At 36.3% G+C, this 26,921-nt stretch overlaps 3 protein-coding genes and 2 long non-coding RNA genes across 6 annotated transcripts; 3 read left to right on the top strand and 2 right to left on the bottom strand.

Moving 5' to 3' along the window:
- The first annotated feature begins 615 nt into the window (after positions 1-615).
- LOC131944582 (toll-like receptor 4) lies at positions 616-1,806 on the top strand. Its single transcript, XM_059305273.1, has one exon. The coding sequence runs from the start codon at positions 616-618 to the stop codon at positions 1,804-1,806; it is 1,191 nt and encodes a 396-aa protein (XP_059161256.1).
- Positions 1,807-2,209: 403 nt separating this feature from the next.
- LOC131944543 (uncharacterized) lies at positions 2,210-9,695 on the bottom strand. Its single transcript, XR_009387046.1, has 3 exons — positions 9,607-9,695; positions 8,341-8,464; positions 2,210-2,288 (listed from the first exon to the last, which is right to left on the bottom strand). It is a non-coding gene; the product is annotated as an uncharacterized LOC131944543 (long non-coding RNA).
- LOC131944531 (toll-like receptor 4) lies at positions 7,605-11,026 on the top strand. Its single transcript, XM_059305210.1, has 2 exons — positions 7,605-7,644; positions 7,929-11,026. Exon 2 carries the CDS (start codon positions 8,051-8,053, stop codon positions 10,724-10,726), a length of 2,676 nt encoding a protein of 891 aa, XP_059161193.1. The 5' UTR covers positions 7,605-7,644; positions 7,929-8,050; the 3' UTR covers positions 10,727-11,026.
- Positions 11,027-15,499: 4,473 nt separating this feature from the next.
- Positions 15,500-17,433, top strand: LOC131944785 (uncharacterized). Its single transcript, XR_009387076.1, has 3 exons — positions 15,500-15,568; positions 16,081-16,257; positions 16,584-17,433. It is a non-coding gene; the product is annotated as an uncharacterized LOC131944785 (long non-coding RNA).
- Positions 17,434-18,837: 1,404 nt separating this feature from the next.
- LOC131944792 (uncharacterized) lies at positions 18,838-25,392 on the bottom strand. 2 transcript variants are annotated; one of them, XM_059305608.1, is made up of 5 exons: positions 25,286-25,392; positions 22,709-22,889; positions 21,817-21,896; positions 21,363-21,497; positions 18,838-20,800 (listed from the first exon to the last, which is right to left on the bottom strand). In XM_059305608.1, exons 2-5 carry the CDS (start codon positions 22,810-22,812, stop codon positions 19,623-19,625), a joined length of 1,497 nt encoding a protein of 498 aa, XP_059161591.1. In that variant the 5' UTR covers positions 22,813-22,889; positions 25,286-25,392; the 3' UTR covers positions 18,838-19,622. The 2 variants fall into 2 exon arrangements, with proteins under 2 accessions (XP_059161591.1, XP_059161597.1); XM_059305614.1 differs by lacking the exon at positions 25,286-25,392 and adding an exon at positions 25,211-25,262.
- Positions 25,393-26,921: the final 1,529 nt, after the last annotated feature.

The following is a 26,921-nucleotide window of genomic DNA, read 5'->3' as shown; positions in this document are numbered from 1 at the left end:
GCAAGTTTAAGTGGGCTAGTAGGCCAATCCATGGATACCATCGTCTTAGATTATGTTCGATTTTTCGTCCATGATAGATATTCGGATATTCTACAAGGTGACGGTATCTTAAGCCGTAAACACACAAAATATTTGACACAGATATGTGTTGCTCATGTCGCTTTAACTAATTGTAAACTTTACATCATTCGTGACAAGGCTTTATCTAGTAAAACGTGGGATCGGTGCTTGGAGAGCCTGGACCTTACAGATAACCCTATAATGGGAACGAAAATTGTCGTTTTACACTTGCTTAAGATGAGTAACTTAGAGACGTTAATCATTCATGACTACTCAAAACCATTCGCTGCTAAAAATTCTCTCCTGAAAACTGATTATGGCAATATGTGCAGAACGTCTAATCCTACACAAAACTACAACTTTAACTATAATCTAAACGATAGTAGCTACATGTTCACGTCTAATATTAGCAACGGGTATAAGTTATACATTTCCAAGTCTCTTCGATGTTTAAACTTTGGAAATTTAATCACGGATTTTTCGATTGAATCAAATGGAACGTTTGTATTCGCGGATAATCTCGTTTATCTAGATGTATCGGATGGCGGGGGGTCAATGTTTACCCATCACCTACACGGACTGACAAATATTAAAGCTTTTATTCTATCAGGCAACGAACTTACTGTCATCAACAGAACATTCTTCGACACGATGCCAAGTTTAGAGACACTGGACTTGTCAAGTTGTCAGCTCAGTGGTCAGTTTATGACAGAGTCTGGGGGAAGATTGTTCCAGAATCTTCAATATTTAAAGCAGCTTGATCTGTCTTTTAATCAACTGGCGTTTCTTAGCCCTGAAATTTTCGCCAACAATGTCAATCTCAAAGAGCTTTTTCTTGCAGGAAACAGGTTCAGGAAAATTCCATTTAGTTTAAAGAACACACCTAGGCTGAGTATCTTGGACATGAGATTTAATGAATTGACGAGACTTCCTGTCGAAATAAGAAATAATTTGGACCAAATTTTTAAAGAAAACAAGGAGTTCAGCTTTTATTTAGAAGGAAATGTTTTATCTTGTGGATGCCATGACATCCAATTCTTACAGTGGATACAGTTGACAGTTGTAAATATGGATATGTTCAGGAACTATTCGTGCGTTGATAACGACGGAGTTTTAACATACACGGCAGCTTTTTCAGATCTACAAATTTACTGGCGTCAGTGCTGGGGAACTTTGTTCCTGTATCTTTCAATGATCCTGTTTTGTTTACTAACCATTGGATTTGTGTTGTGTTTTTTTGTTACCAAATATAAAACTTACATCATTTCTGGACTGCTGAATTTGTTTAGTGAAACCTTTCTAAAGAAACCTTCCAACTACGAGATTGGTGTCTTCATTGGATATGCTGATAGAGATTACCAGTTCGCTTGTCATGACCTCAGACAGTTTATCGAGGACACGCTGGGGTTAACGACCTTTATTCGTGACCGTGACCTCTCACCTTCAACCGACCTCGCGTCTGGGATTATCGATGCTATAAATAGAAGTTGGCGCGTGCTTCTGGTCGTGAACGAAAGTTTTCTCTCGCAAGACGATTGGTTCCTCTACACATGCAGGTCAGCCATATCCAAACTGACGCCCGCTAATCCTAATCTCATTGTGATTATGGTTGACAGCCAGTTACGTCATCGTTTACCACGTGACATCCTGGGGGCGGTGTCAGAGGAAAACATCATCGTCATGAACGAGGGGAGGAGACTCAAGTATGACGTCACGGAGAAGCTGAGAACTCGATTACTAGCCTAGCCATTTTAAAGACTAGTTCACTCAATACATAAAGACTAGTTCACACAAGACATAAAGGCTAGTTCACTCAGTACATAAAGACTAGTTTACACAAGACATAAAGGCTAGTTCACACAAGACATAAAGACTAGTTCACACACGACATAAAGACTAGTTTAAACAAGACACAAAGACTAGTTCAAAAAGATACAAAGACTAGTTCACACAAGACATAAAGGCTAGTTTACACAAGACATAAAGACTAGTTCACACAAGACATAAAGGCTATTGACCTCTCACCTTCAACTGACCTGGCCTCTGCCACTATGCAGGCTATAGACAAAAGTTGGCGCGTTCTTCTGGTTGTCAACGAAACGTTTTTGTCACGTGACCGTTGGTTCTTGTTCATGTGTAGAGCAGCCACATCTGCTTTGACGTCTGCTAACCCTAAAAGGATTGTCGTTCTTGTTGAAGATCAGTTACGTCACCGTCTGCCAGCCGAACTGTCGAGAGTTGTTTTGGAGGATAACATTGTTGTTACCAGAGGAAATTTCTTAGACTATGAGCTGAAGGAAAAACTAAGAACACGATTGGTAGAATAAATACAAGTTATTAACTAGAACTGAAAGGAAAATGTTCACAGAGATTCTCTTATACACTTTGACATAACTACGTTTTAACTGATTTAAGTTTACTATTAAGATAAAGGTTCAGATTTTTAAAAAACATTTACTTTGAAAATAAAACATAAAATTAGTTTAGAATATCTCTCATTGTGTAGGTTTATATTTGTTTCTCTGTTTAACAATCATGCTTTTGTAGATAACAAAACCAACTCTTATGCCAACATAGTCTCTTTACTTTTAGCAAGGTTCTATTTTTTACTATGTTAATTTATATACTATAGTGTTTAAATTTTAAAATTATAGAATAAATAAACAAAAATACGACACACAGATAAGTGGTAATGTTTTATAGAACTTTAGAAATAATTAGACAGCGTTCAGTATTAAAAGGCCTAACATTAACTATAAATGTTGCTTAAGTTAATTATTCAGTATACTTTAATACAAGAATTGTAATTCCAATTTATCCGATTTACTCCGATATCGTCTCCTGTCAATATGAACTATCCCTTAAACGATCTGAGTAATTTATGTATTATGTTGCTAATCTTATAAGGATACGGGTAATGGTAATCGCAATGGCAATGGCAATGGCAATGGCAATGGCAATATCAATGGCAATGGTCATGGTCATGGTCATGGTCATGGTCATGGTCATGGTCATGGTCATGGTCATGGTCATGGTCATGGTCATGGTCATGGTCATGGTCATGGTCATGGTCATGGTCATGGTCATGGTCATGGTCATGGTCATGGTCATGGTCATGGTCATGGTCATGGTCATGGTCATGGTCATGGTCATGGTCATGGTCATGGTCATGGTCATGGTCATGGTCATGGTAATTATAATGGTAATTATAATGGTAATTATAATGGTAATTATAATGGTAATTATAATGGTAATTATAATGGTAAGGGGTAAGGGGTAAAAGGTAAGGAAAAGAGGTAAATGGTGAGGGTATGGTTAAGGTTAAGGATAAGTCTAGAATCAAACATCTACTGCAGTAAAGCAGGATGTCTAATTGAACCCGGTAGTTTGAGAAAAAGTGGGGATTTTTTGTTGCGTTAGCCAACGGAGTCTCCGTTTGCTAAAAGGGTATTTATGAATAGATCTTTGATCTGTGTGGGTTTTTACATTTGTGATAGGTGGGCTGTGACCATGTGAAACCAACACTCAACAAAGCTGCGGCACGTTTTATTTATTTATTTTTTCTTTCTGATTGCCTTCATGGTGTGCTTATTGTTACGTCCTGATTGGTAACACTTATGTTTTGGGCGTTGTACTGTAATTTTTCAACCTTTGTTATAGGAAATATATCTCATTGATATTTTTTTAACGTAGGCCTACGTTTAAAGGCAAAAGGAAGGTAACGAATGTACAGATTTTACCGACTAAATATTCCGATTGCAGGCTTATTCATCCAGGAAGTAAAATGCATATTTACTGATTAATATATAATCGCATTTCTATCAAAAGCTCTTTCATAGAATAGTTCATTCTGTCTGTTATGAAGTCATCAGTATGGTTGGTACTGTTGCCTGCAGTGAGAGGTTAAAGAAAAGATATCAACACAATTTCAACACAGCAACCTTAATGTGATAGATGGTGAAACTACACACTACATGATAGTCTTAATATGGCCTAAAAAGGAAGATAACTTGCTCATTAAAAGCGACCGGCCTTAGTGGCCAGCCCTACCACACTTGACAAAACAAAACACGTTTATATTCTAGCAAGGCTAAAGTTGAACTGTCCTATCTCTCTGGCCCTCACCACCCAACCACAATAAGGTATCTCATTACGTGTTTCCCAAAATTTGCATCCCTGGTAACTGGGACGTATTCAGGTCAAAGACCAGGCGACCGAGAGGGTTGAGGGGATAACCCACTAGCATCAACAATGGACTCCTTTATAACACTGTCATATCCATACCAGTTATTATATCTTGTTGTTAATTCAAACAGCAATGTATTGAATTGACAGCGTCGATCAAGGAAAACAAATTAAATCACCAATAGCAGAGTTATGAATAGGAATGTAATCTATATTTATAAAGCAAAGTGGTCGGGTGCCCGGTAGGGGACTTCCAGGCGCCGCAGACGCTTCAAATTTGGCAGTATCGTGCCTTGGGGCGACAGAACACGAGGGCCAATGCCGGTTGGCCAACAAGTCCACGAAAAGGGGGTCAAAACAAAAGCTATATATCGAAAACAAATTCCCACGTAGGAACCTCTTCACAACTCTTGAGGTCGTAGACCGACCGCAGGGATGGCAAAAAAACAAGTTAATAAAAAGTCTAGTGACAATTTAAGCGCAATTTCCTTAATTATTTTTTGTGACCGAACGAAAGAATATTTTTGAAATCTTTCTTCGGCAATTTTGTTCTAAATTATGGCAGAAATCGATTGGTAAATGTTTCATGCCGCTAAGTGGTCTGGTTGCCGAGATATGGACCAAAAACTGCATTTTTTCGAGGTTTTTTGGCTTTTCCGGGAAATCCAGGAAGGAATTCCGGGATTTTTTTTGGCCCACAATCATCCTCGGAACTTGTTAACATATTTGCTTTGGAACTAGTCCTCGATATTGCTTCGTTGAGGAGGAGATACGACTTAAAGCTGCGGACACACATCGGACACACATCGGACACACATCCATCCTTGACAAGTTAATAATCGCAATTGTCCGTATGGAAATTGCGCTAAAAACTATGATATGTTCTGGAAATCTCTCAGGAAGACCGTTACAACTGACCGGTCCGATGTTTCCCTATATAAACATTGTTAATTTTCCAAAAAACGATAGCTCTTTTCAAAACAGTGTTTTGGAACTTTGGCTATGAACATACGGCTCATATTTTGCATAGCAATGCGTAAATGAATCAGTCGTATAGATAAACCATCGGTCAGCCTCTGCTCGCACGGCGAGGGCTAAAAAATGACCGCGAGTGAAATTCTCCTTGTATGAGCTGTATATCGAAACGAAAACCCAAGTAGGAACCCTTTGAAAACTCTTGGAGATGTGCATCGGCCTCAGGGGTCAGGGAAAAATAGCGCTACCCTCAGGAAAATTCCGGAACAATGTTTAAACTGACTAGAGGCCATATTTACTTATATAAACATAGTACTGTTTTGTAAAAAAAAATACAAATGTCTGGACTTACAAACCCAATAATAACTCCTAAGGTCTTAGAAATACCCGCGGGGGTCACTATAAGAGAGGTGTTATCTTCGGGAAAATTTCGGAAGGGCTTTAGAACTGACCGGTCCGAATTCCCCATATAAACATTGTTAATTTGGTGAAAAACGATGACTATTTTCAAAACAATGTTTTGGAACTTTGGCTCTGTATATCTGGCTCATTTTTTGCATAGACCTCGATAAATGAATCGGCCTTATGGATAATTAATTGGTCAGCCTCTGCTCGCACGGCTAGGGCTAAAAAGTGACCAAGAGTGACATTCTCCTTACATTAGCTATAAATGAGAAAATGCCGAACACCCTGATAGTTAGTTAAGTCGTAGAACGACCCTGGAGGGTAACAAAAAAACTTTATTCCCGTCGGAAAAAACCACTCTCGTCGTTAAATATGTCCAGTTTCCGTATTTCTAATAAATTGTTAACCATCCCAACGAATTCTTAATTTCCTTTCACAAAATAGATGGCAAATAAAACTAATACTTATCTACAACTGAAAAAGACTATTAATATACTACATTCTAGTGATGATATTTCTTCTTCTTTCGTAACTGTAATGTTAGAAGGAAATTCTTCAACACAGGTAAGTTTTAGGCATCAACACGTTATGCGCCAAACAGGCTATTGACTCCTATTTCTTCCTGATTTTCTATCACAGCCCTTCTCCATCCAAGAACAAACTACAAGCCAAAGATATTTGATTATTGGAGTTTTCTCTTCTGGATGGGTTGCTGTTCCCAGCTATTGAGCCTGATCTGCCCGGAAACTCAGAGGCGACCATTGCGCTTTACCATCACTGTGAGAGGAAGTGCACACAATTGTTACACCCTCCCCACCTTATGATGTTTCTCTACCTCGATACAACTTCGTTTAGGAGGTTTGATATTTTCGAGACATCAAAAGTTATTAAAGAATGACTCGAATAAATTTTACTTGTGTTTGAACGAACATTTTCTTTACAATTTTATGTTTGCAAATTATGAAACAAAATGGCTTTTCTGTACGTATCTTTTAGCCTATCAGTCAGTCAATGTGCGATTAACTCTTGAAAATGAAATCTTAAAATACTTTAGATTTCATTTAGGGGATAAAATATTTTCATAGCCTTTACAAAGTTATTTGACCCCTCATCGTGGCAAAACAAAGTTTTTATTATTGGGAAAATGTCTCCGTCCAGAAACTATAATTGTGTCTTCAAAAATAATTCAGTTGCTGCTAGCGAAGTCTGCATAGCTGTTGTGTATTGCAGACTTACATTAACGTTTATCGTATTTATGTTTTTGCAGACATACAAAAAACCCACTTGTCTTTAAAACGATTAGGACATTTTTTACGCAACATACATGTCGTAAAAGATTACGAGTACATTTTACGAAAGTGGTACGGTTTGGCACGAATTGTAGAGCATACCACTGCGAACATGCAAACCCAGAGAGCGAATCGTAGGTGTCAGTAAAACCAGTGTTTCTTCCAGACTTTTTTCTCCGGGGGGCACTTGAAATTTTCGGGGGGGGGGGCGGTAGACTTTCTTCGGGGGGGGGGGGCGGACACTGTTAAAAGTATATATTTTCTATATAAATTATATAAATTTCATTTCGTTCAGGGGGGGGGGGGTAAAAATGTTGCGGGGGGGGGCTTGGAAGAAATTCTGTGTAAAACGACCCTGAATCCGATCACCACTGATGTGTACCTGACTCACCTTAAGGAAAATAATTCTGACATAATTCAGAACACATTGTTACTTCACATGGCGAAGTAGCTGTTACAGGGGAATTCTAATTCACCTGCCCCAATTGCCGTCAGTTTCGAACGGTATTTTAATTAATTCAGGAAAAAAATTATCATCGGTTTGATCTACTGCGACGTATTTATATTTATCGCCATCGGGAAATGTAATGTAGTAATGTAGAGAATGTAACGCTTCGATGGTTCTTGCGAAGGCTCCGGTTAGGTCTATAAAAGAACAGAATATGGACAAAAACTTCACATACAAGTCATCGCTAAACTGGCTGTAGCAGAGAGATGGAAGCTAGAGATGGTAGGACTTTAATATTATTTTGCTGTTTATTTAGCTAAAAAAAATTTATTTACAGATTATTGTAAAAAAGGTGATCGCTAATGTAATTCAAGAAATTTATTTTTAGCAAAAATTATACTACGTTTTATTTTTATTATTTATAATTTTAATATAATGAAAAAATGTATCAATACATTTTTTATGAAATCTTATATCTGGTAAAAGTAGCTATAATTAAAGCATTTACGTATTTTATATTTACATTAATCTATACAGATTTATCAACCAATTATTATAAGTTTCAGGGAAAAAAAGTTACAACAAACTTATTGTAAAATACATGATACAGAAAAAGTTTAAAGCCGCTGGAACAAGAACAATATATTTCTCGTCATTCAGATTTTAGGATTTTGAAAGTTGAAACTCAATGATACAAATATTAAGCATAAAAATGAGTATTACTAGAAATATATCACATTCATGTAATTACCTTTACCTAATGTGGCTTTTATTGTGTTCATTGGACATAACTTTTTGTTTAATGTTGTCACCAAACACGTCTCATGACAGCGGTGACTTTAATAATCAACCAACCAAATACGAATTGAGTCACTCAGCTCCTGACGTACCCAGCCTTTCGCCTTGTGCGCAAGTTACGGAAAATAAAGAACTTACAATTGACTGTCGGTCGTTACAGTTGACAGGTGTTTTACCTACCTGGTTCCCCCAGAAAACGATGTCCATTTTATTAGATAGCAACCAGTTGACCTCTGTACCCGCGACCTTTGACCACCTACGTCATCTTCGCCGTCTCAGCTTGTCATACAACAGCATTACAGACCTACAAGCAAATACTTTTTCAGGGCTAGGGCAGTTAGAATATCTAAATCTTGATTACAATCCCTTAAAGATATACCACATTTCTAACGACACATTCGCTTCTCTTGAAAATCTGACTGAGTTGTCTATGCAACAAGATGTAGAACTGCCAATTACACCCTACCCCATTGAAGCGTTCTCAAGCATTTTAAACTTGAAATCATTGACAGTAAGCGTTGATTGTGAAACCTTGCAGTTTGGTAAGGACTTTAGAAATATAACGACATTTTCTGAATTAAATCTGAGAGGAAATATAAGAGCCTTAACAAGGGATAGTTTTATAAATTTAGGAAATCTCAAACAACTTGATCTGAGCATAATTCGAACGATAAAAGAAATCGATACTGGTGTTTTCCAATCGCTGAAAAATTTAAACCAGCTTTATATCAGCAATCTTCGAGTTCAGCTTAAAGTAGTTCTTGCAAGTTTAAGTGGACTAGTAGGCCAAACAATGGATACCATCGCCTTAGGTTATATTCGATTTTTCGTCAAAGATAGATATTCGAATATTCTACAAGGTGACGGTATCTTAAGCCGAAAACACACAAAATACTTGACACAGATATGTGTTGCTCATGTCGCTTTAACTTATTGTAAACTTTACATCATTCTAGACAAGGCTGTAACTAGTAAAACGTGGGATCGTTGCCTGAAGAGCTTGGACCTTACCGATAACCCTATAATGGGAACGAAAATTGTCGTTTTACACTTGCTTAAGATGAGTAACTTGGAGACATTGATCATTCATGACAGCTCAAAACCACAGGCTGCTAAAAATTCTCTGTTGAAAACTGATTATGGCAATATGTGCAGAACGTCTAATCCTACACAAAACAACAACTATAACTATAATCTAAACGATAGTAGCTACATGTTCACGTCTAATATAAGCAACGGATATAAGATATACATTTCCAAGTCTCTACGATGTTTAAACTTTGGAAATTTAATCACGGAATTTTCGATTGAATCGAATGGAACGTTCGTATACGCGGATAATCTCGTTTATCTAGATGTATCGGATGGTGGGGGGTCAATGTTTACCCATCATCTACACGGACTGACAAATATTAAAGCTTTTATTCTATCAGGCAGTGAACTTACAGTTATCAACAGAACATTCTTCGACACGATGCCAAGTTTAGAGACACTGGACTTGTCAAGTTGTAAGCTCAGTGGTCAGTTCATGGCAGAGTCTGGGGGAAGATTGTTCCAGAATCTTCAATATTTAAAGCAGCTTGATCTGTCTTTTAATCAACTGGCGTTTCTAAGCCCTGAAATTTTCTACAACAATGTCAATCTCAAAGAGCTTTTTCTTGCAGGAAACAGGTTCAGGAAAATTCCATTTAGTTTAAAGAACACACCTAGACTAAGTGTCTTGGATATGAGATTTAATGAATTGACGAGACTTCCTGTCGAAATAAGAAATAATTTGGACCAAATTTTTAAAGAAAACAAAGAGTTCAGCTTTTATTTAGAAGGAAATGTTTTATCTTGTGGATGCCATGACATTCAATTCTTACAGTGGATACAGTTGACAGCTGTAAATATGGATATGTTCAGGAATTATTCGTGTGTTGATAACGACGGAGTTTTAACATACACGGCAGCTTTTTCAGATCTACAAATTTATTGGCGTCAGTGCTGGGGAACTGTGTTCCTGTATCTTTCAATGATCCTGTTTTGTTTACTAATCATTGGATTTGTGTTGTGTTTTTTCGTTACCAAGTATAAAACGTACATCATATCTGGACTGCTGAATTTGTTTAGTGAAACCTTTCTAAAGAAACCTTCCAACTACGAGATTGGTGTCTTCATTGGTTATGCTGATAGAGATTACCAGTTCGCTTGTCATGACCTCAGACAGTTTATCGAGGACACACTGGGGTTAACGACCTTTATTCGTGACCGTGACCTCTCAATTTCAACTGACCTGGCCTCTGCCACTGTGCTGGCTATAGACAGAAGTTGGCGCGTTCTTCTGGTTGTCAACGAAACGTTTTTATCACGTGACCGTTGGTTCTTGTTCATGTGTAGAGCAGCCACATCTGCTTTGACGTCTGCTAACCCTAAAAGGATTGTCGTTCTCGTTGAGGACCAGTTACGTCACCGTCTGCCAGCCGAACTGTCGAGAGTTGTTTTGGAGGATAACATTGTTGTTACCAGAGGAAATTTCTTAGACTATGAGCTGAAGGAAAAACTAAGAACACGATTGCTAGAATAAATAGAAGTTGTTAACAATAACTGAAAGTAAAATGTACAAACAGTTTCTCTAATACACTTTGACATCGCTAAGTTTAATTTAACCTTTGTTCAATCTTCTAACTAAAATGTGAATGTTCAAATTATTTGGGTAAACTCAATTGCTATTTAAAAACAATTATTTTACTTCTTGATTTTTTAAATAGTTGTTTTAATATATATTGGATATTATTAATTAACATATTTTTACTAACAAGCTGTTGATTTTTGTTTGCTTTGTTGGTCTTAAGTAATTAAATATCACTTTTCAAATTACAAAACAAAATATCATCTAAGTGTACTACTAAGATAAACGTTCAGATATTTCTTGTTTTTTAATTTTACTTTGAAAATAAACTATAAAATCAGTTTGAAATATTTGTTATGTTTCTTTCAAATATAGAAACAGATAGATATGTGGCTTAACAATTACCTTTTGATATATATCCTTAAACAGTTCAAAATAGGCAAAATTAGAAGCAGATAAGTAAAAATTGATTTGGCCCTGGGAGGTCAGGAAATGGGAGAAATTAGGCCAGGGAGGCTCAAAGGGTTAATTTGAAGTTCCCAGCCAGCGGAGTTAATAGTGTAATAGTTACCATGCGGATGGTAAGGGTTCGAGACACATCATGTCAATGTAAAAAAAAAACCACTATTTTAGATGTGAATGATAAAATTGCCTATCGGGACTTGGCGGGACACGGGGCAGGTGAAGAAGAGTTTACCTGTGTCTGTATCCTCAGCATACGAAGCGATAGTATGGTCAGACCCATGTTCAGCCGAAATCGGTGTATTTACAATAACATGTTAACTGAGGTGTGACGTCTTTTTGAACGTGGGGTCTGACTTTTTGTGACGATGTGAAAGCGGAAAGATAAAAATCTTCAAACAAACGTGACTTCATTTATGGATTACTCTCGAAACCCACGGTTATTCAAGAATAACTGGTAGTCTAGTTTTCCTTAAAGTTAGGTCTTATGGACGTTTTATGATTGTAAAACTGACTTAAATAAATTTAATTATATTGAATCTTTTGAATGGGTGGGTTATGTAACGTAAAGTATGATTATAATTGGAGCAGATGGTCCTTATATTTTATATGAAGTGGCTATTGACCTACAGCACTGCCTAAAATGTATTGCAGTTAATAAAAACATTCGCCTTGAGATTAAAATCTTTGGCCACTAGTGAATAGGGTCGTGATTGTAATGTCGTATATAGAATCTTTTGATGTGAATGCATTCGGCGCTACAGCTGATGGTTTTAAATAGCGGAGATACATTTTAAAACCACGGCTTAGGTTTTGGTTGAGTTACCAATGCATTTTGAAGAAAATGAGATTCGAATCAGAGATTAACATATCTTTTATACCAAATGGCTTAGAAGGACGAGGTGATATAACTTCCTTGATTAGGCGGACCGTGAGAATGTTTCATGATGGTTCTAACATCCTCTTAAATGTAGTTACAGAGTATTGTCTGATAATATCTGAACAGGCAAGCAACTGTTGGCTACACCCGTGTGTTTTTTTACTTTCATCAGCAGAGTTTCTTTCATTTGTCTCATCAAGTTGGAGGGGAGGGGGCGAGATAATTGCAGTCCGAAGCTCGTCCACGGCCATCTCCTCCCCCTCCCCCTCCCCCGAAGAAATAGAAAGAAAACGTACATAGACTCATATACTGGTGTCATATACTGCTGTTTGAAAGCATTCCATTTGATTAGCCTCACGATGACTTAACTAAGACGACTGACTAGTCGCCATGTGACGTCTTTAAACTCTTACATTGTGTACAGCCGGGAATTGATAGCGAATTTCATTAATACAAAAACGTGTTTAAGGATTATCCAAGCGATCAACTGGATTCATACATTTCACATTCAATACGGTCAATAAGTTGATAAGATATGTTGTTACTTTGAATAAAAAAAAACAACAACTCTAAACTAGACAACCCAGTTTTTAGTTCTAAAATAGTCCGTCGGCTGAAGTGCACAACACAAACCAATTTATGTCATATTACACTCCGACATCCTCCCCCCCCCCCCTCCCCGACATTATCCCCCGGAACAATTAACCCCCTGCTCAGTTACGGATAAGTTTAGGGTTAGGTTTGATGCTCTGGCTAGGTTTAGCAATAGGTTTGTAGCTGGGGTTGGGTTGGGGTTTAATTGTCAGAAGGGGTGGTATTGTCTTAAACCCTGAAAAAATACATTTATTTTATAACCTCCAACTAAATTTTAAACCCTGTAACGAAATGTAAATGTATTGTTTTTAGTTAAAAGTTGAAACAAAATGCATAAAACGTTTTAATAACAATCTTTTGTGCACTAAAAATGAGAAAAATTATGTTCTTTACAATATATAATAATACACTACAATTTAAATAACTAAAGAAAACCTGGGTCACTTTATCAGTTATTGGATACCTTTACTAATATTTATGAAGAGAACATGAAAACTATTATTTTTTTAATTAATTTTTGTTTGGTCTAATGTTCTTCGACGGCAAAAGTCTTAATATAGTTTATCTGTAGATCTAGATAACTTCATCTCATCCCGAATTTAAAGAACTGTCAAACGTATCCTATTAAATATTTATTGTAGTGTTAGTACCTAATAAAAAATAAATATACACATAACTGACAGAAAATTTAGCTTTGTAATACATTCTACTTTTCAATGGGCAACAAGTCTAATTTTCAATTGTAACCAAATTTGTTGTGAAAATAAGTAAATAAAGTAATTGTTCTCAATTTGAATAATTAAAGGTATGTTTCTAAATATATATATATGTGTTATTTAATAAATTAACGTCTTTAAATACATTTGTGTATACCATATTGGGAAAATAGAACATTGTTCTCTGCATAAATACGTGTTTACAGTTCTGCACATAGCGCAGATGCTCTAATCAAGCGGAAAAAGTAGATATAAACTCCTAAGATTTAGTATAATATAAAGTAATATTTATAACGCAGAGTGTAACATACAAATTAAATACTAGCAGTTTGTTAGTATTAAATGAATATCAGCAGGATTGACCAGTAGCGTAGCGAGGGGGGGGGGGGCGGGGGGGGGAACATATGTCCCCGGGCGCCGACCTTAGGGGGGGCGCCAAATTGAAAGTTTGAGGGGGGGGGGGGGGTGCAAATGAAAAGTTCGAGGGGGGGGGGGGGTGCAAATCGAAAATTTGCTCCCAAGGGGGCGCCAAATTGAAAGTATGTCCCCGGGCGCCGGGAAGGGTCGTTACGCCTCTGGGATTGACAACTTCTAACAGCACATTTATCCATGACCATATTTGGTTTTATGGGCTTTTGTTGAGTTGGCTTCATATGGGCTGCTGTAGTGTAATGGGCGATACAATGAATGGCTATTATAAAAAATTAAATTGTAACCACTTCCCTTTCCTCAACTTCTCAGCCCCTCGCGAAACTGTAGACGCGTAGGTATTTCCCCATTACTTCATAGGGTATTTCCATATTTCGACGTAAGGAATTTCCCCATTACAACACAAAATATTCCCGATAAGGTATATCCCCATTACAATAAAAATATTTCCCTATAACAATATGACGTGTTTGCTCGGTACAACATAACATGATACGCCATTTGCACGTAAGGTGTTTCCTCATTAGCCGTGCGGGTTCAACACAAATTGGCCCCGATAAAACGACCCTGTCATAAGAGCCCCATCAAATCTAACCCGTCAAAACTGTCAGGTACAAATAAGCCCTGTCAAATAGGCTGACGACAAATACGCCCCCACCAAAAGGGCTCCAGAAAATAGTCTACAGTCATGTAGGCTCCCAACAATTATGTTCCCGTCGTTTTTGCCCCCGACAAAAATGCCCCTTGTCAATATGGTTTCCGTAGAGTATCTAAAGGCGAAAGGCTTTATTGAATCTGGCACCTGCAAATGGGACCCCTTCGTTAATAGTTTTAGAGTTAGCTTAGTCAACAGTTAATGCAACGTATGCAGCTCTTGTTCGGCAGGACTTATTCTTGTTATATTTTATCTAGTATAAGAAGTAATATATTTTAAATGTAAGGGCCATCATCTCGCTATGACTTCCATCAATTGAGTCGGTTGGGTTCTGTTCCAACTCAGTGTGTGGGGAGACAGGTCCACGATGTACATTTATTTGCAGTATGCGCATAGGTTGTCATAACGAAACTTCCACAGTAACACGTAAATATTTCCCCAGCAAAACCTACGTGTTTTTTCTTCGAACTTTCCTTAGTCAATAGCAAGTAAAACGCAATTATATTACTAGACGTTACATTTAAAACTTCGGGAAACCTCAACATTTTATTGACTGTTAAAAGAATCCCACGTTTAATAAAAACATACGTGGAGCTATCGATTTAAACGATCGTTTAAAAAAAAACAGCTTAGACTGTGGGCTAGTTTTATTGAAACTGAAAGTAATAGATTAAGTAAAAATGGAGAGCTACTATTGGTTTTGACTTGCATGTAAAATCATATTCAGGTAACAGAACACAGCAATATAGGCAAGTATATTGTAATTGTTTTAATATAATATAATAAATGCAGCTTCTTTGCTTTGCAGCTTACACAACTAGACAGAGATTCTGTTTAGATAATGTTTTGAATACTTTTTTTTTTTAAATTTCATACAATTTTAAAATGTGTAAATAATGCAGTATAGTTGAAGGTAAACATTATACTAGAAAAATACATTACTAACTGTAGATAAGACTTAATACTGTAACAAAAATGTGAGTGTGTTATTCTAGATTGAAAGTGACGAGCCAACTGTATAGCAAGAGCCGATCACACCTCTTGTATGTAATTAATTGCAGGTACGTATGTTGGTCTCTTCCCTAATTATGTATGTATGTCCTGTACTCACTTATTCCCTACATGTCTACAACACTTAGTTGACATAGTAAACAATGCCAACATTCCAGTTATTTCCTTTCGCGGTTTTAAAATATAATCTTAAATTACACAAAAATATAACATTTAAACTATGTTTGAATTGTGTTTTATCGGAAATAACAGCAAACTAGATTTGAAAGATAAGGCATCGTTTTTTTTATAACTATGCTTCAAAGGAAGCAAGAATTTAAAGTTAACTGGCCAAAAATTTCTGGATTTAACGATATTTTTGTGTTGTATAGTTAGCTCTCTTATATTATGTGGTGTCTGAGTTCGGTCTTTGTGTTTAGCTAGCTTGTGTTTTCCAAAATGGCAATCACTGTTTTGTAAGTTAGTTGTTCAGTTATATATTTATTTCTAGAGAACTGAATTCTAAGATCAGTATACCGTCTAATACACTCACAGTTATGCATCGCATTATTAACATCTACAGGTACATAAGAAGCAAGGATGAAGTTGAAGATGATTGTTACCCTGATGATTTTAGCACTATTGGTTCCAGTAGAGGGGCGTAACTCTGGGCGTAACTCTTGTGTGCAGGCGTGTCGTACTGCTGGTGCAGCTGCGAAATTTCTGTCGCCTGTTCTCAAGTTTGCTGACTACGACGCAGGTTAGATTTTGTAGTTTTAGGTGCTTTAACCACAGGTGGTTTGACCACAGGTGGTTTGACCACAGGTGGTTTGACCACACGTGCTTTGATCAAATAAAATAAAATTTTGTAAGACAAGTTTTCTTTTGGTTGAAATTAAAAGAATTTAACGTGTGCTATAAAAGTCAATAAAAGTTATTTATGTTCACATAAAGCCAGTGCTAGGCCTACCAGATGACTTGTTTTTATACACGATGAATAGTTTTATTAATTCATTACCTCAAATTTTAAAATATAATTAGCAACTTTTTGATTAGAATTCAAGCTTTAAATTTTTCTCCCAACAGGAAAACATCTATCAAGAAAAAACATCGGCATGGCACAGCAGATATGCGAACGATTTTGTAAATAACCAGATATCTTAAAGATGATTGTGTCATGTTGCTGTATTAATGTTGGTTTTGGACCTTTTTAACACGTTTTTCTTAACTCAGCTTCGCGTTTGTTTGTTTGGTTGTTTGGATGTTTGTTGTTAAAATTGACATCGAAAATTAGCCCACTTCTGATTGCTCTAGAGACCTGAAATTTGGCATGCATGCTACTTTCACCTAACAATTTCAGATGCAATCATAAAAACTAGCAATTAGTGACCGTAATTAGCTTAATTTAATTACGCCCCAAGGACCATAAAATTGAGGACATGATTTCTAAAGATACCGACAAGACTGGAGGCCTATTGACACAGTTACTTCGGCCCCAATCGATGTGAGCGCGCTGGCCGTGATCGTATAGTGGTTAGTACTTCGCGTTGTGACCGCGACAACCCAGGTTCGAATCCTGGTCGCTCAAGATTTTTAGTCCGTGTATTTATAAACACTTTTTTAAAAACCACGTTTTTCATGTGTAGCAACGGACTAAAAAGGAGAACGGACACGGTAACACATTGTTAACGGTGACACGGTTGGTACGCTGGGTATGCTAAAATACACATAAACACGTTTTTCCTTAACTCAGCTTCGCGTTTATTTGTTTGTTTATGGGAGATTTGATCACGTGATTCGTGAGTAGATCTCCACGCCAGCAACGTAAATTACACCCTGTTTAAAGCGTATCGGTCGCTCAAGATTTTTTTAGTCCGTGTATTTAAAAACACTTAGTCAAGTCATACTTAATCAAGTGATTAGATAAAGTAGAAAATAAACTATATAAAAAACGTTTTAAAAACCACGTTTTTCATGTGTAGCAACGGACTAAAAAGGAGAAAATAAAATACTTAAAAAAACTTTTTAAAAAACCACGTTTTTCTTGTGAACTAAAAAGTAGAAAATAAATTTTCATACATTTGATGACAAAAAACGTGGGTCGGGCAGATGGGTCGGGAAATTTGATGGTGAACGTACCCACGTTTTTTGTCATCAAATGTATGAAAATTTATTTTCTACTTTTTAGTTCACAAGAAAAACGTGGTTTTTTAAAAAGTTTTTTTAAGTATTTTATTTGTTGTTATAAAAATGATATAAGCAAAAGTCAGAATTTGTAAAAAAAAAATTTCTAATTTAGCTAAACAAAAGTTGCCGTAAAATATTGAATTGCAGAATATGATACTGTTCAGTTTTTAAAATATGAACAGGTTACGAAAATTGTAAGTAATAGTTAAACAACAATGGCTATTGGATTATTTTAAAATTTATATTTTACTGCATTAAAGCTATAACTCTGTGTTATATTCACATTATTTTGATGTTCCAAAGCATTTAATTACAAATTGTACACGTGTATACAAAAATAAATATTTTGTTTGAAATTTCTGCATACGAACGTGATGTTTCTTTGTTTGGCTTACAAATGACTGCAATTTATTTTAAGAGTGTTTTAAACTGCGCTGGTTTTAAACATCGTGAAGTTTCTAATTGCTTAGAATTCCTGTCTAATGTATAATTATACCTTAATTTGCAAGTATCAACATTATGAAGTTCAGGTACACTTAACCACCTCAATGATTGTTCTGTTTAAAAGTAACTAATCAATTTTGATTATATTTCCTAATAATTTGAAATGATAAAAATAAAATAAAATTTTGAATAGAAATATGTTGTCTAATTAGGTTAAAAATAGATATTTATGCATTGTCTTCGAAGAAGGTATCTATAAAGGTTGAACGACATCGCTGCATTAGAAGTGGGTCAAAATTTTAATGTAACAAATACAAACACAACAAATGAGCACAAGCAAACAAACATTCTCTGAAAACTAAAGGCTTGTAAAAATTAAAATATATGTCTCGTTTTTTTAAAATTTAATCAATCTCTTACCGTATTTGTCGTTGCTAAAAGTGTAATTTTAATAAAATTATATTGTTACTAGGATTAAAGATTTTTTTGTTTTTAAATAAGCTATTTGTTAAGAAAAAATATTTTATTTAACCTTACAGCCAATAAACAAATAGATTGTGTTAATATAATTTAATAAATAACGTTTCTGAATAGGATTAATATTCGCAAGCATTTGATCTTCTATATTATAAATTAAAATGAAACAACATAAATTTAAAATTTATAAACTGTGATATGTAAAATAAGTTGAGCTAAAAACTGTGATTTTTTTTTAAATTAACAAGCAAATTAGTTTTGGTCATATAATGATAGGAGGTCTGTTGCTTTCATACACTATTGAAATACGAAATACTTCACCAATACACAAATAAAACAGCATCTTTCTTAAAAGTTTAATTTTACGACATTAAAAATAAAAACCAATGTATTTACATATTATATTTCAGTACAGTTAGTATATAAGATATAGTTTGAGAATACATGCTGCTTAAGCTTTAAAAATATTGTGTGATCAATTTAGATCAAAGTTGTATATGTTGTAGTACATGGATTTAGAATACAACTTTTAAAGTAGTTAGTAGTTGAAAGTAGATAACATAAATACATCAGTTCAGTGTCCTGAAGGAATAGTTATCAATAAAAAAGAGCCGTGTCTGAGTTGGATGCAGTTACGTGTGTGATGGGTGTAGTTGATTGTACTGGATGCATTTAAACAATAATGCTCACATCTAGGCTTATATGCGTGCGTTAGTGTTGTTTACGAATGGTGCTGTTGATATGTTACTGCTATGTCTAGAGTTGGTGTTGCATACATATGGTGTTCTTGATATTTTACAGCTATGTATAGAGTTGATGTTGCGGTGAATGTGATTTACCAATAGACCTTTGGTGTTTTGTTTTAATTAAGTCTGATTTGTTACGTCGGTGTACTTTGGGTGTAATTTCTTCTAGAAGTGTAATTGTTGTGGTTATCTTTGCTTAGTTTACAGTAGAAAAGATTTTGTATTTAGGCGCTAGCGACAGCACTGAGTGAAGCTTAAAGCCAATGATAGTCTACCCGGCACCAAATCTCCGACCGCCTTTCCTTCTCAAATGTGCGTACGGATTCCCTACAAGGCGGACAGGAATGGATGAATCTTCCTTTTTCTTAGCTATCTCGGTTTTAGTTGTGGAGGTTGAGGAGGTTGTGGTGGTTGGGGTGGTAGATGTGGTAGTGGTAGTTGAGGCGGTGGTCGTTGGTGGGGGAGTTCTTTGCTTGAGAATTTCTTCCCTCATCTCGGCGAACGCCTTGAGTAGGTCAGTAGGATCGTATGTGCCAGACTTGGAGACTTTCAGCATTTCGATGTACAGGTGCATCATGTGATGATCTAGGCTGGGGAATGGTGTCTTGTGCTGTGTCGCCAGCTTCTTCAGGAATTCGTTTTTATCGAAAACTGGTTTTTGTTCATATTTCTTGTCAAAAACAGGTTTTTCTTCATCTTTCTTGTCAAAAGCAGGTTTTTGTTCATATTTCTTGGCAAAAACAGGTTTTTGATTATCTTTCTTGTCAATAAGCGCAGTTTCATCTTTTTCACCTTCACCTGGCTTAGAATTGAAGTACTTGATTTTCTCTACGACTATTTTCTCCCTAAGAGGTTGGACTATTGTGGCGAACTGAAGTCCCTTACCATTGTATTTGTCTTGGTCCATAATTTCCTTTCTTAACATCATGGGGTCACGCCATAGATTGTATTTAGGGTATTTAATTGTTTGTTTGGTGGTAGGGGGTAATGTTTCAGTTTTTACAGCTGAAAGTTGGTCAGGGAGTTTTGGTTTGACGTCTTTAGTTTTGAGATCTTGCACAGGTTCTATTTTTGTCTTGACTTCCCCAAACTCTGTACGAGTCTCCTCTAATTTTCCCTCATGTTTGTCAATCTTTTGTTTGTCAGAAAACTTCTCGGTTTCTTTCCTAGCTCCGTCTGGATATGAAACTGGCTTCTCCACACTGTAGACCTTCTGTAATTCTTTAGGAAATGTCTTTAGGTCAAAATTCTGAGAGACAGAATCTCCAATGCCTGGTTGGACCCAGCCGTCTGGGTGAGTTTTTAAATCCTGCAGCTTAGGGTGTAGTGGGTCACATGAGCGTAGGTTCTCCAGCAGTTTGTAGCCTGACTTGCAGGTGCACTTGTGGGTAGCGTCAGGCATGTTTATGCAGGTGTGCTCACAGGTGTCAAGCACACTGTCACAGGTACCTGTAGGTAAATTATTTTACTGTGAGATATTTTGTCTGAGATATTTTGTATGAGATATTTTGTCGGAGATATTTTGTCTGAGATCCTTTGTCCATGGTATCATTTGTCCTAATATATTTTGTCCCGAGAACTATTGTCCTGAGATCATTTGTCCAGTCACCGTAAATTATATCTCATTACATTCGACTTATCAATTTACAGAAAGTTATTATCTTGATTTAAGTAATTGTAAACACAAATACGTGTCGAAAATGGTTTTATCGGGCAATCTAAAGTTTGAATTTGGCTTTTCAGTGTGGTAGAGTGGTAAAGCACTCTAAAGCTAACTCTAAAATCCAAAGTTCGAATATTCTCAACTTTGGTATGTACTTAGATAAACTAATGGTGGCTGGGCTTAGCTTGGCCCACATAGTTCTTATCAGTTATATTTACAAGTATTTGAACTCTAGTTTGAATGATCAGTTTGATCCTGTAACTACGTAATGCTGGTTCAATTTTTTCTCTGTGTTGACAGAAATTATATTCATGGAGCCCATAAAACATTAACTTAGTTGCTATTTACCTCTAAGAAACTGATTTTCTGGATCTTTCTTGGCAGCTGCGACCTCACAGGTGTGACTCAGCCTGCCGTCTGCACATTTGCACAAGTTGGGGTGCACACAGGTGCCGCTCTCTCCGCATCCAAAGCTGCACACGGCTGAAGGAAATTTGAACAGGTGTAGGTTTTAAATAAAGTGGTATCAAATTTGACATTCAACGGTGAAATGGTACTATGGATTATATGACCGGAAAATGTTGACAGTTAATATGAAGGTAAGGAAGATCAGCCGGTTTTATTGACGATTACTTCCCATAAATTCTAGAATACTCTTTTAGACTTTGTCTACTAAAACAAGTAAAATGGCAGGCTAATTAAACGTGTCGCCCAAATAAAAATTTTCATTAGTTTTGGAGTGACATTTTGTCATAAACTAGACATACGTATTGCTGAATGTTTATTTATAATGTAGACATACGTATGGTGCACGTGCGCATCAAGGTCATCTTCCAACCGTCGCAGCATCGCTTCCTGGCGGGTCCACAGACATTTGGTCCACTGTAGGATAGTGTAGGGTAGTGTAGGGTAGTGTAGGGTAGTGTAGGGTAGTGTAGGGTAGTGTAGGGTAGTGTAGGGTAGTGTATGGTAGTGTAGGGTAGTGTAGGGTAGTGTATGGTAGTGTAGGGTAGTGTAGGGTAGTGTAGGGTAGTGTAGGGTAGTGTAGGGTAGTGTAGGGTAGTGTAGGGTAGTGTAGGGTAGAGACACATTGGGGACAGTTGGAGGGTGGGAAATAGAAAATATGTTTTTAATTAAATACATAATACCACATAAAAGCTCTTTTATATTGTTATATATATATATATATATATATATATATATATATATATATATATATATATATATATATATATATACATATATATATATATATATATATATATATATATATATATATATATATATATATATATATATATATATATATATATATATATATATATATATGTATATATATATATATATATATATATATATGTATGAATTAACATGTACAGGTACATGTAGATGTAGTTGTATATGTAACTGTATGTGCATGTGCACGCGCATGTGCATATATATATATATATATATATATATATATATATATATATATATATATATATATATATATATATATATATATATATATATATATATATATATATATATATATATATATATATGTGTGTGTGTGTGTGTAATTTTTGTCAGTATGTATGTGTCGTATGTGCGCACATTTTGTTAAGTTGCGTGCGTGTTTGTGTGTGTGAGTGTGAGAGAGAGAGAGAGAAACGTGTGTGTAACAAACATAGATATATTTTTTTCCTCACCTGATGTATCCGAATCTGTGCGGGTTTACAAACGCCAGCCCATACGTGGACGACACAAGAAACAAAGACAACAACAGAACGTTGTTTCCCCCTCCTGCCTTCATGGTATAAGATGGGAGGTAACTCTCTGGTGACAGAAGTGGCTGGTTGTTTCTCACTCCTGCCGGGTCATGCGCTTTTACTAAATTTAATAATATAAAATTTATTTTTGTAAAATTATTGAGTGAAAATCAGAAAACGAAAGGGGTGTATTCAAATGTTTATGATTGACATTATGCGTTGCTTTTTGCACCGAATTCTTCAACCACAGCAACAGGCCTAAGCAACAGGCCTAGTGTCGTAGTCTCGCAGCTGACGATATTTGAGGCAAATGGTAAATGAGCATGAGTGCTCTATAATTTGCATAAACCATGGGGCTTTTAACGAATATTTTATATTTTGTAGCGGATGGTTAAATGCACGCCTTAGTTTTAAGATTTACCTGTATTTTATAAAAATTCTTTTATGTAAAAGTAAACTTATGGCTCCACATTAATTAATTTAAAAAATGTTTGCAAGCTTAGAATACAAGAAGTAATTTATATATGCTTGCTTTTATGACATAATATTCCATAGAATTATTTAATAGATAATTCTCTCTACATATTTATAATGTTTATAGTGTATTCAAATCATCATTTATGGTCCACATAGTAATGCACTGGGTAAATCTGTAGTACCAAAATCAGAGCAGTACACAACAGTGTTCGAGGGGAGGGGGCGGACGGAGAAGAGCTAATTTGGTTAGACCTCTTCGTGGGCCACCGGAGAGTTGGGGGGGGGGGGGGGAGAGAGAGAAGAAGAAATTATTTGGTTAGACCTTTTCCATAGCCGCACGAATCGCATGTAAAGAAAAATGTGCTAAAAAAATACCCCTCCCCTCCCCGCCCACTCAAAACCCTTCCTACGCTATTCTTATCAAAACACAAAAAACGTGAATATGAAGTTTTAATATTTCTTCAACCTTTAAAAAACGAACCCAACATTTTTATTTCACAATTTTTATCAACCTATTGAACTCGTAACATATATTACAAACCAATAACAACAATTTTTTAAACACACTTGGCACCAAACAAACGGCTTTTTCCTATCTTTTATGTTAATCAAATACAAACACAGTAGGGGCCTATCAGAGCCGGCGTTAGGAATACGCGGGGCCTAGGGCCAACCATCCGCGCGGGGCCTTTCCATTATATATATATATATATATAATATATATATAAAGGCCTATATAATGTAATGTACACATAATAACACAAATGTTTTGGAGTTTATAAGCTAATGTCAAACTTTCCACTATAATAACAGATTTTTATCTCTTCCATGTATTAACCCAATGTTCGTAGTTTGTTTTTTTCCTTTGCTAAGATATTAAATCACTTTTAACAGTTATGCAATTCATACCAAATCACTTAAGAAAATTTAATCACGTGCCGAATAATTAGGAAAATAAAGTTTACAATACAGCGAACTCGGCCTGATGTATCAAAACAGTATAGACTTCAAAATTTGTTTAGAATTCATACAATATTTTAAAACCAAAATCAGTATTGTCTTAATTATTGAAGGGGTGAATCCTTAAGGTGACACAACATAACAACAGTTTTAACTTTCTTCCAAAAAATAATAATAAATCACTCTGTTTAATGCCGCCTGATATAGATCCTAAGGCCCCCCTCCTCGTCGCCCTCCTCCCACCCCTCTGCACGCAACTGAATGTTAATTTTGTTATACCAAGACGATAAGGCCTACATATATATAGTGTCCGCACCCCCCCCCCCCCCCGAAGAAAGTCTACCCCCCCCCCCCCCGAAAATTTCAAGTGCCCCTCCTCCCCGGAGAAAAAAGTCTGGAAGAAACACTGTACATATACGACATTATACGACATCTACAACAAGAAAGTCAGGACTAGAGTTCATCAGGTCACTAACTGTCTACTATAGACATCCCGTCTGCTCACTAAAAGGACGTCTTCATCGGTCCGCATACAATAGGGTATCTTTTTACGTCGTGGGCTAATTCTCGACCGCCATCTCCAGTCAGCTCAGGTCAAATGCCAGGCGACCGTACCCTACACAAAGGGTAGGTGTGACACTATTTTTGTATCGAATTACGGCCTTTCCCAGTTCAGGTGGGACTCACCAACAGCAACCGTGGCCTCAGTTATAACAATCAACAACGTCGGCATTCGACCATTTAGTTTTTCCCAATTGAATTTTTTTAAGTTTACGAACTAATTCAGATAACGATGACATTGCTGAAGCGCGGGGCCCCTTCAAGCGCGGGGCCTATGGCGACCGCCCCGTTCGCCACCCCCTAACGCCGGCTCTGGGGCCTATGATAAAGCTCATGGTTAATAATAATAATAATATAATGTAAGCTACATTTATCTGACGGCTAAAATGATCAAATCGAACGTGTACATTAAAAGAATAGTTATAAAAACAAATGTAATCATACAGTTATGAATATGAGTGAAAAAATTTTGAATTGAAATTTAATGTAGGCAACTGTTGAACCAAATGTTCTACTTACATGTGTAATGTGTACTGGTCTCACGGTGTGGGCTATTCAATGCCTGACCCAGTTAGTGTCTGGTCGAGTACGTGTTTGGCCGAGTCTGTGTTCGTCCAGTACTTCCACGGCCCAGTGATGACCCCTAGCGAGCAGGGGAGATAAGAGATATCAGGTGGCTGGATTAGTTTCGTGGGGCGGGGCTATTCGTTTAGTTATCACGTGTTTGCTTGTAGATGCTGTTGAAAGATGTCTGTAATGGTGTTTTGATTGTCTGTTTTGTTTGTTTAGAGAGGTGTAGCTGTGTTTTTATGGGCCTCTTTGTTACGACGTTTGTAGTAGTATTTTTAAATTGTTTTTATTTGTGAAGAAGTTTGTAGTGTTGTTTTTAAATTTGTTAAGAGCTTTGTAGCTATTTTTGTCTAGGGCCTACTTGTTAAAACTTCCGTACATAAACATGTGGTTTATACCTATGTTATGTGTATATGTGAAAGTGTTATTGTACTTGTTATAATATAAAGGACGTTACGATAAATCTTTCTTTTCATACTGTTGATACTTTTAGTTTGTGTAACAAATGTTATCAAACCACTAATACTTTGGTTATGTACGTGACTTAGGACTAAAGCTGCTACATAAGAGTGAAATTGCCTATACATTTGCTAAACACTTTTACATATCTAATGTACTAGATCAAGACTTTTATCTTAATTAGTCTGGGCTTGTCCGGATAGCTACATTATGTTTTCTTCAGACGATTTTTTCTCCGGTAGCTGGTCGACTAGGCCAATTAAAATTTGAATTGTTAGGATAAATGTCCGGACCAGGGGCGGAACTACAGTGCTGCCAGACCCCGCAATGTGGGGGGGGGGACGACCCAGTTTAGGGGCCCACAGCCGACCATAATCAATTTTTTTTAGTTTAAAAATTTAATTAATTTTCTTTCTTTTTTGACCTGATGGTTGTTTTGTTAAAAGACTAATGTAGCTACGGTTGGATTATCTTTACTCTATAGACATCATCCCACGCTCTTGTATAATTATTCTCTTTCTCTTTGTTTTTAAACCATTGTGAAAGATAGGCAAACGTTTAAACCACTTCCATAACTTTTTTCCCTTCTAGAAATTGTTAAATAGGGGTGCTCATAGGCTCCTTTTAATAAATTTGTACTAAACAATTAAAAATCAATTACTTCTCTTAATTATTCCGCCACTGAGTCCGGGCATTTATAAGCCATTTATGAGATATGTGTGGGACTTTTCTTCCTGCAGATCTACTCGGTTATGTTTATGTCAATAAACGTATGTTTAAGGCCGTGTAATATTTGTAACAAAACCGTTCTATTACTACTTAAAATTAGACGTTAGTTATTTCATCTACTGTACGCCTTTTTTCGTCATCTGTGACATCTATTGTAAGCCGTTATTGATGTAATCTGTGACATCTACTGTAAGCCGTTATTGATGTCATCTGTGACATCTACTGTAAGCCGTTATTGATGACATCCGCGATCAAGCTATACCCAGGATGGATGTACTCACATTGATAAAAGAGGACTGTAAGTACAAGGCAGCGCTGTTTATATGGAACATGTACTCACACAACTGTTTCTATGAGACTTGTACTCACACAACTATACTCACACAACTGTTTATAT

The sequence above is a fragment of the Physella acuta genome, unplaced genomic scaffold (assembly GCF_028476545.2).
Source record: "Physella acuta isolate Inbredline_101_S28 unplaced genomic scaffold, ASM2847654v3 ptg000048l, whole genome shotgun sequence".
NCBI lineage: Eukaryota > Metazoa > Mollusca > Gastropoda > Physidae > Physella > Physella acuta.
Note: the sequence above shows the minus strand (reverse complement) of the source record. Positions and strands in the feature narration are given on the sequence as shown.

Coding starts and splice junctions, on each gene's coding strand:
- LOC131944582 (XM_059305273.1), top strand. CDS start 616: ATGTTTACCCATCACCTACACGGACTGACAAATATTAAAGCTTTTATT.
- LOC131944531 (XM_059305210.1), top strand. CDS start 8,051: ATGATACAAATATTAAGCATAAAAATGAGTATTACTAGAAATATATCA.
- LOC131944792 (XM_059305608.1), bottom strand. CDS start 22,812: ATGAAGGCAGGAGGGGGAAACAACGTTCTGTTGTTGTCTTTGTTTCTT. Junction 21,498..21,816: donor GATGCGCACGTGCACCATAC/GTATGTCTACAT, acceptor AATTTCCTTCAG/CCGTGTGCAGCTTTGGATGC. Junction 20,801..21,362: donor AGAAAATCAGTTTCTTAGAG/GTAAATAGCAAC, acceptor ATTTACCTACAG/GTACCTGTGACAGTGTGCTT.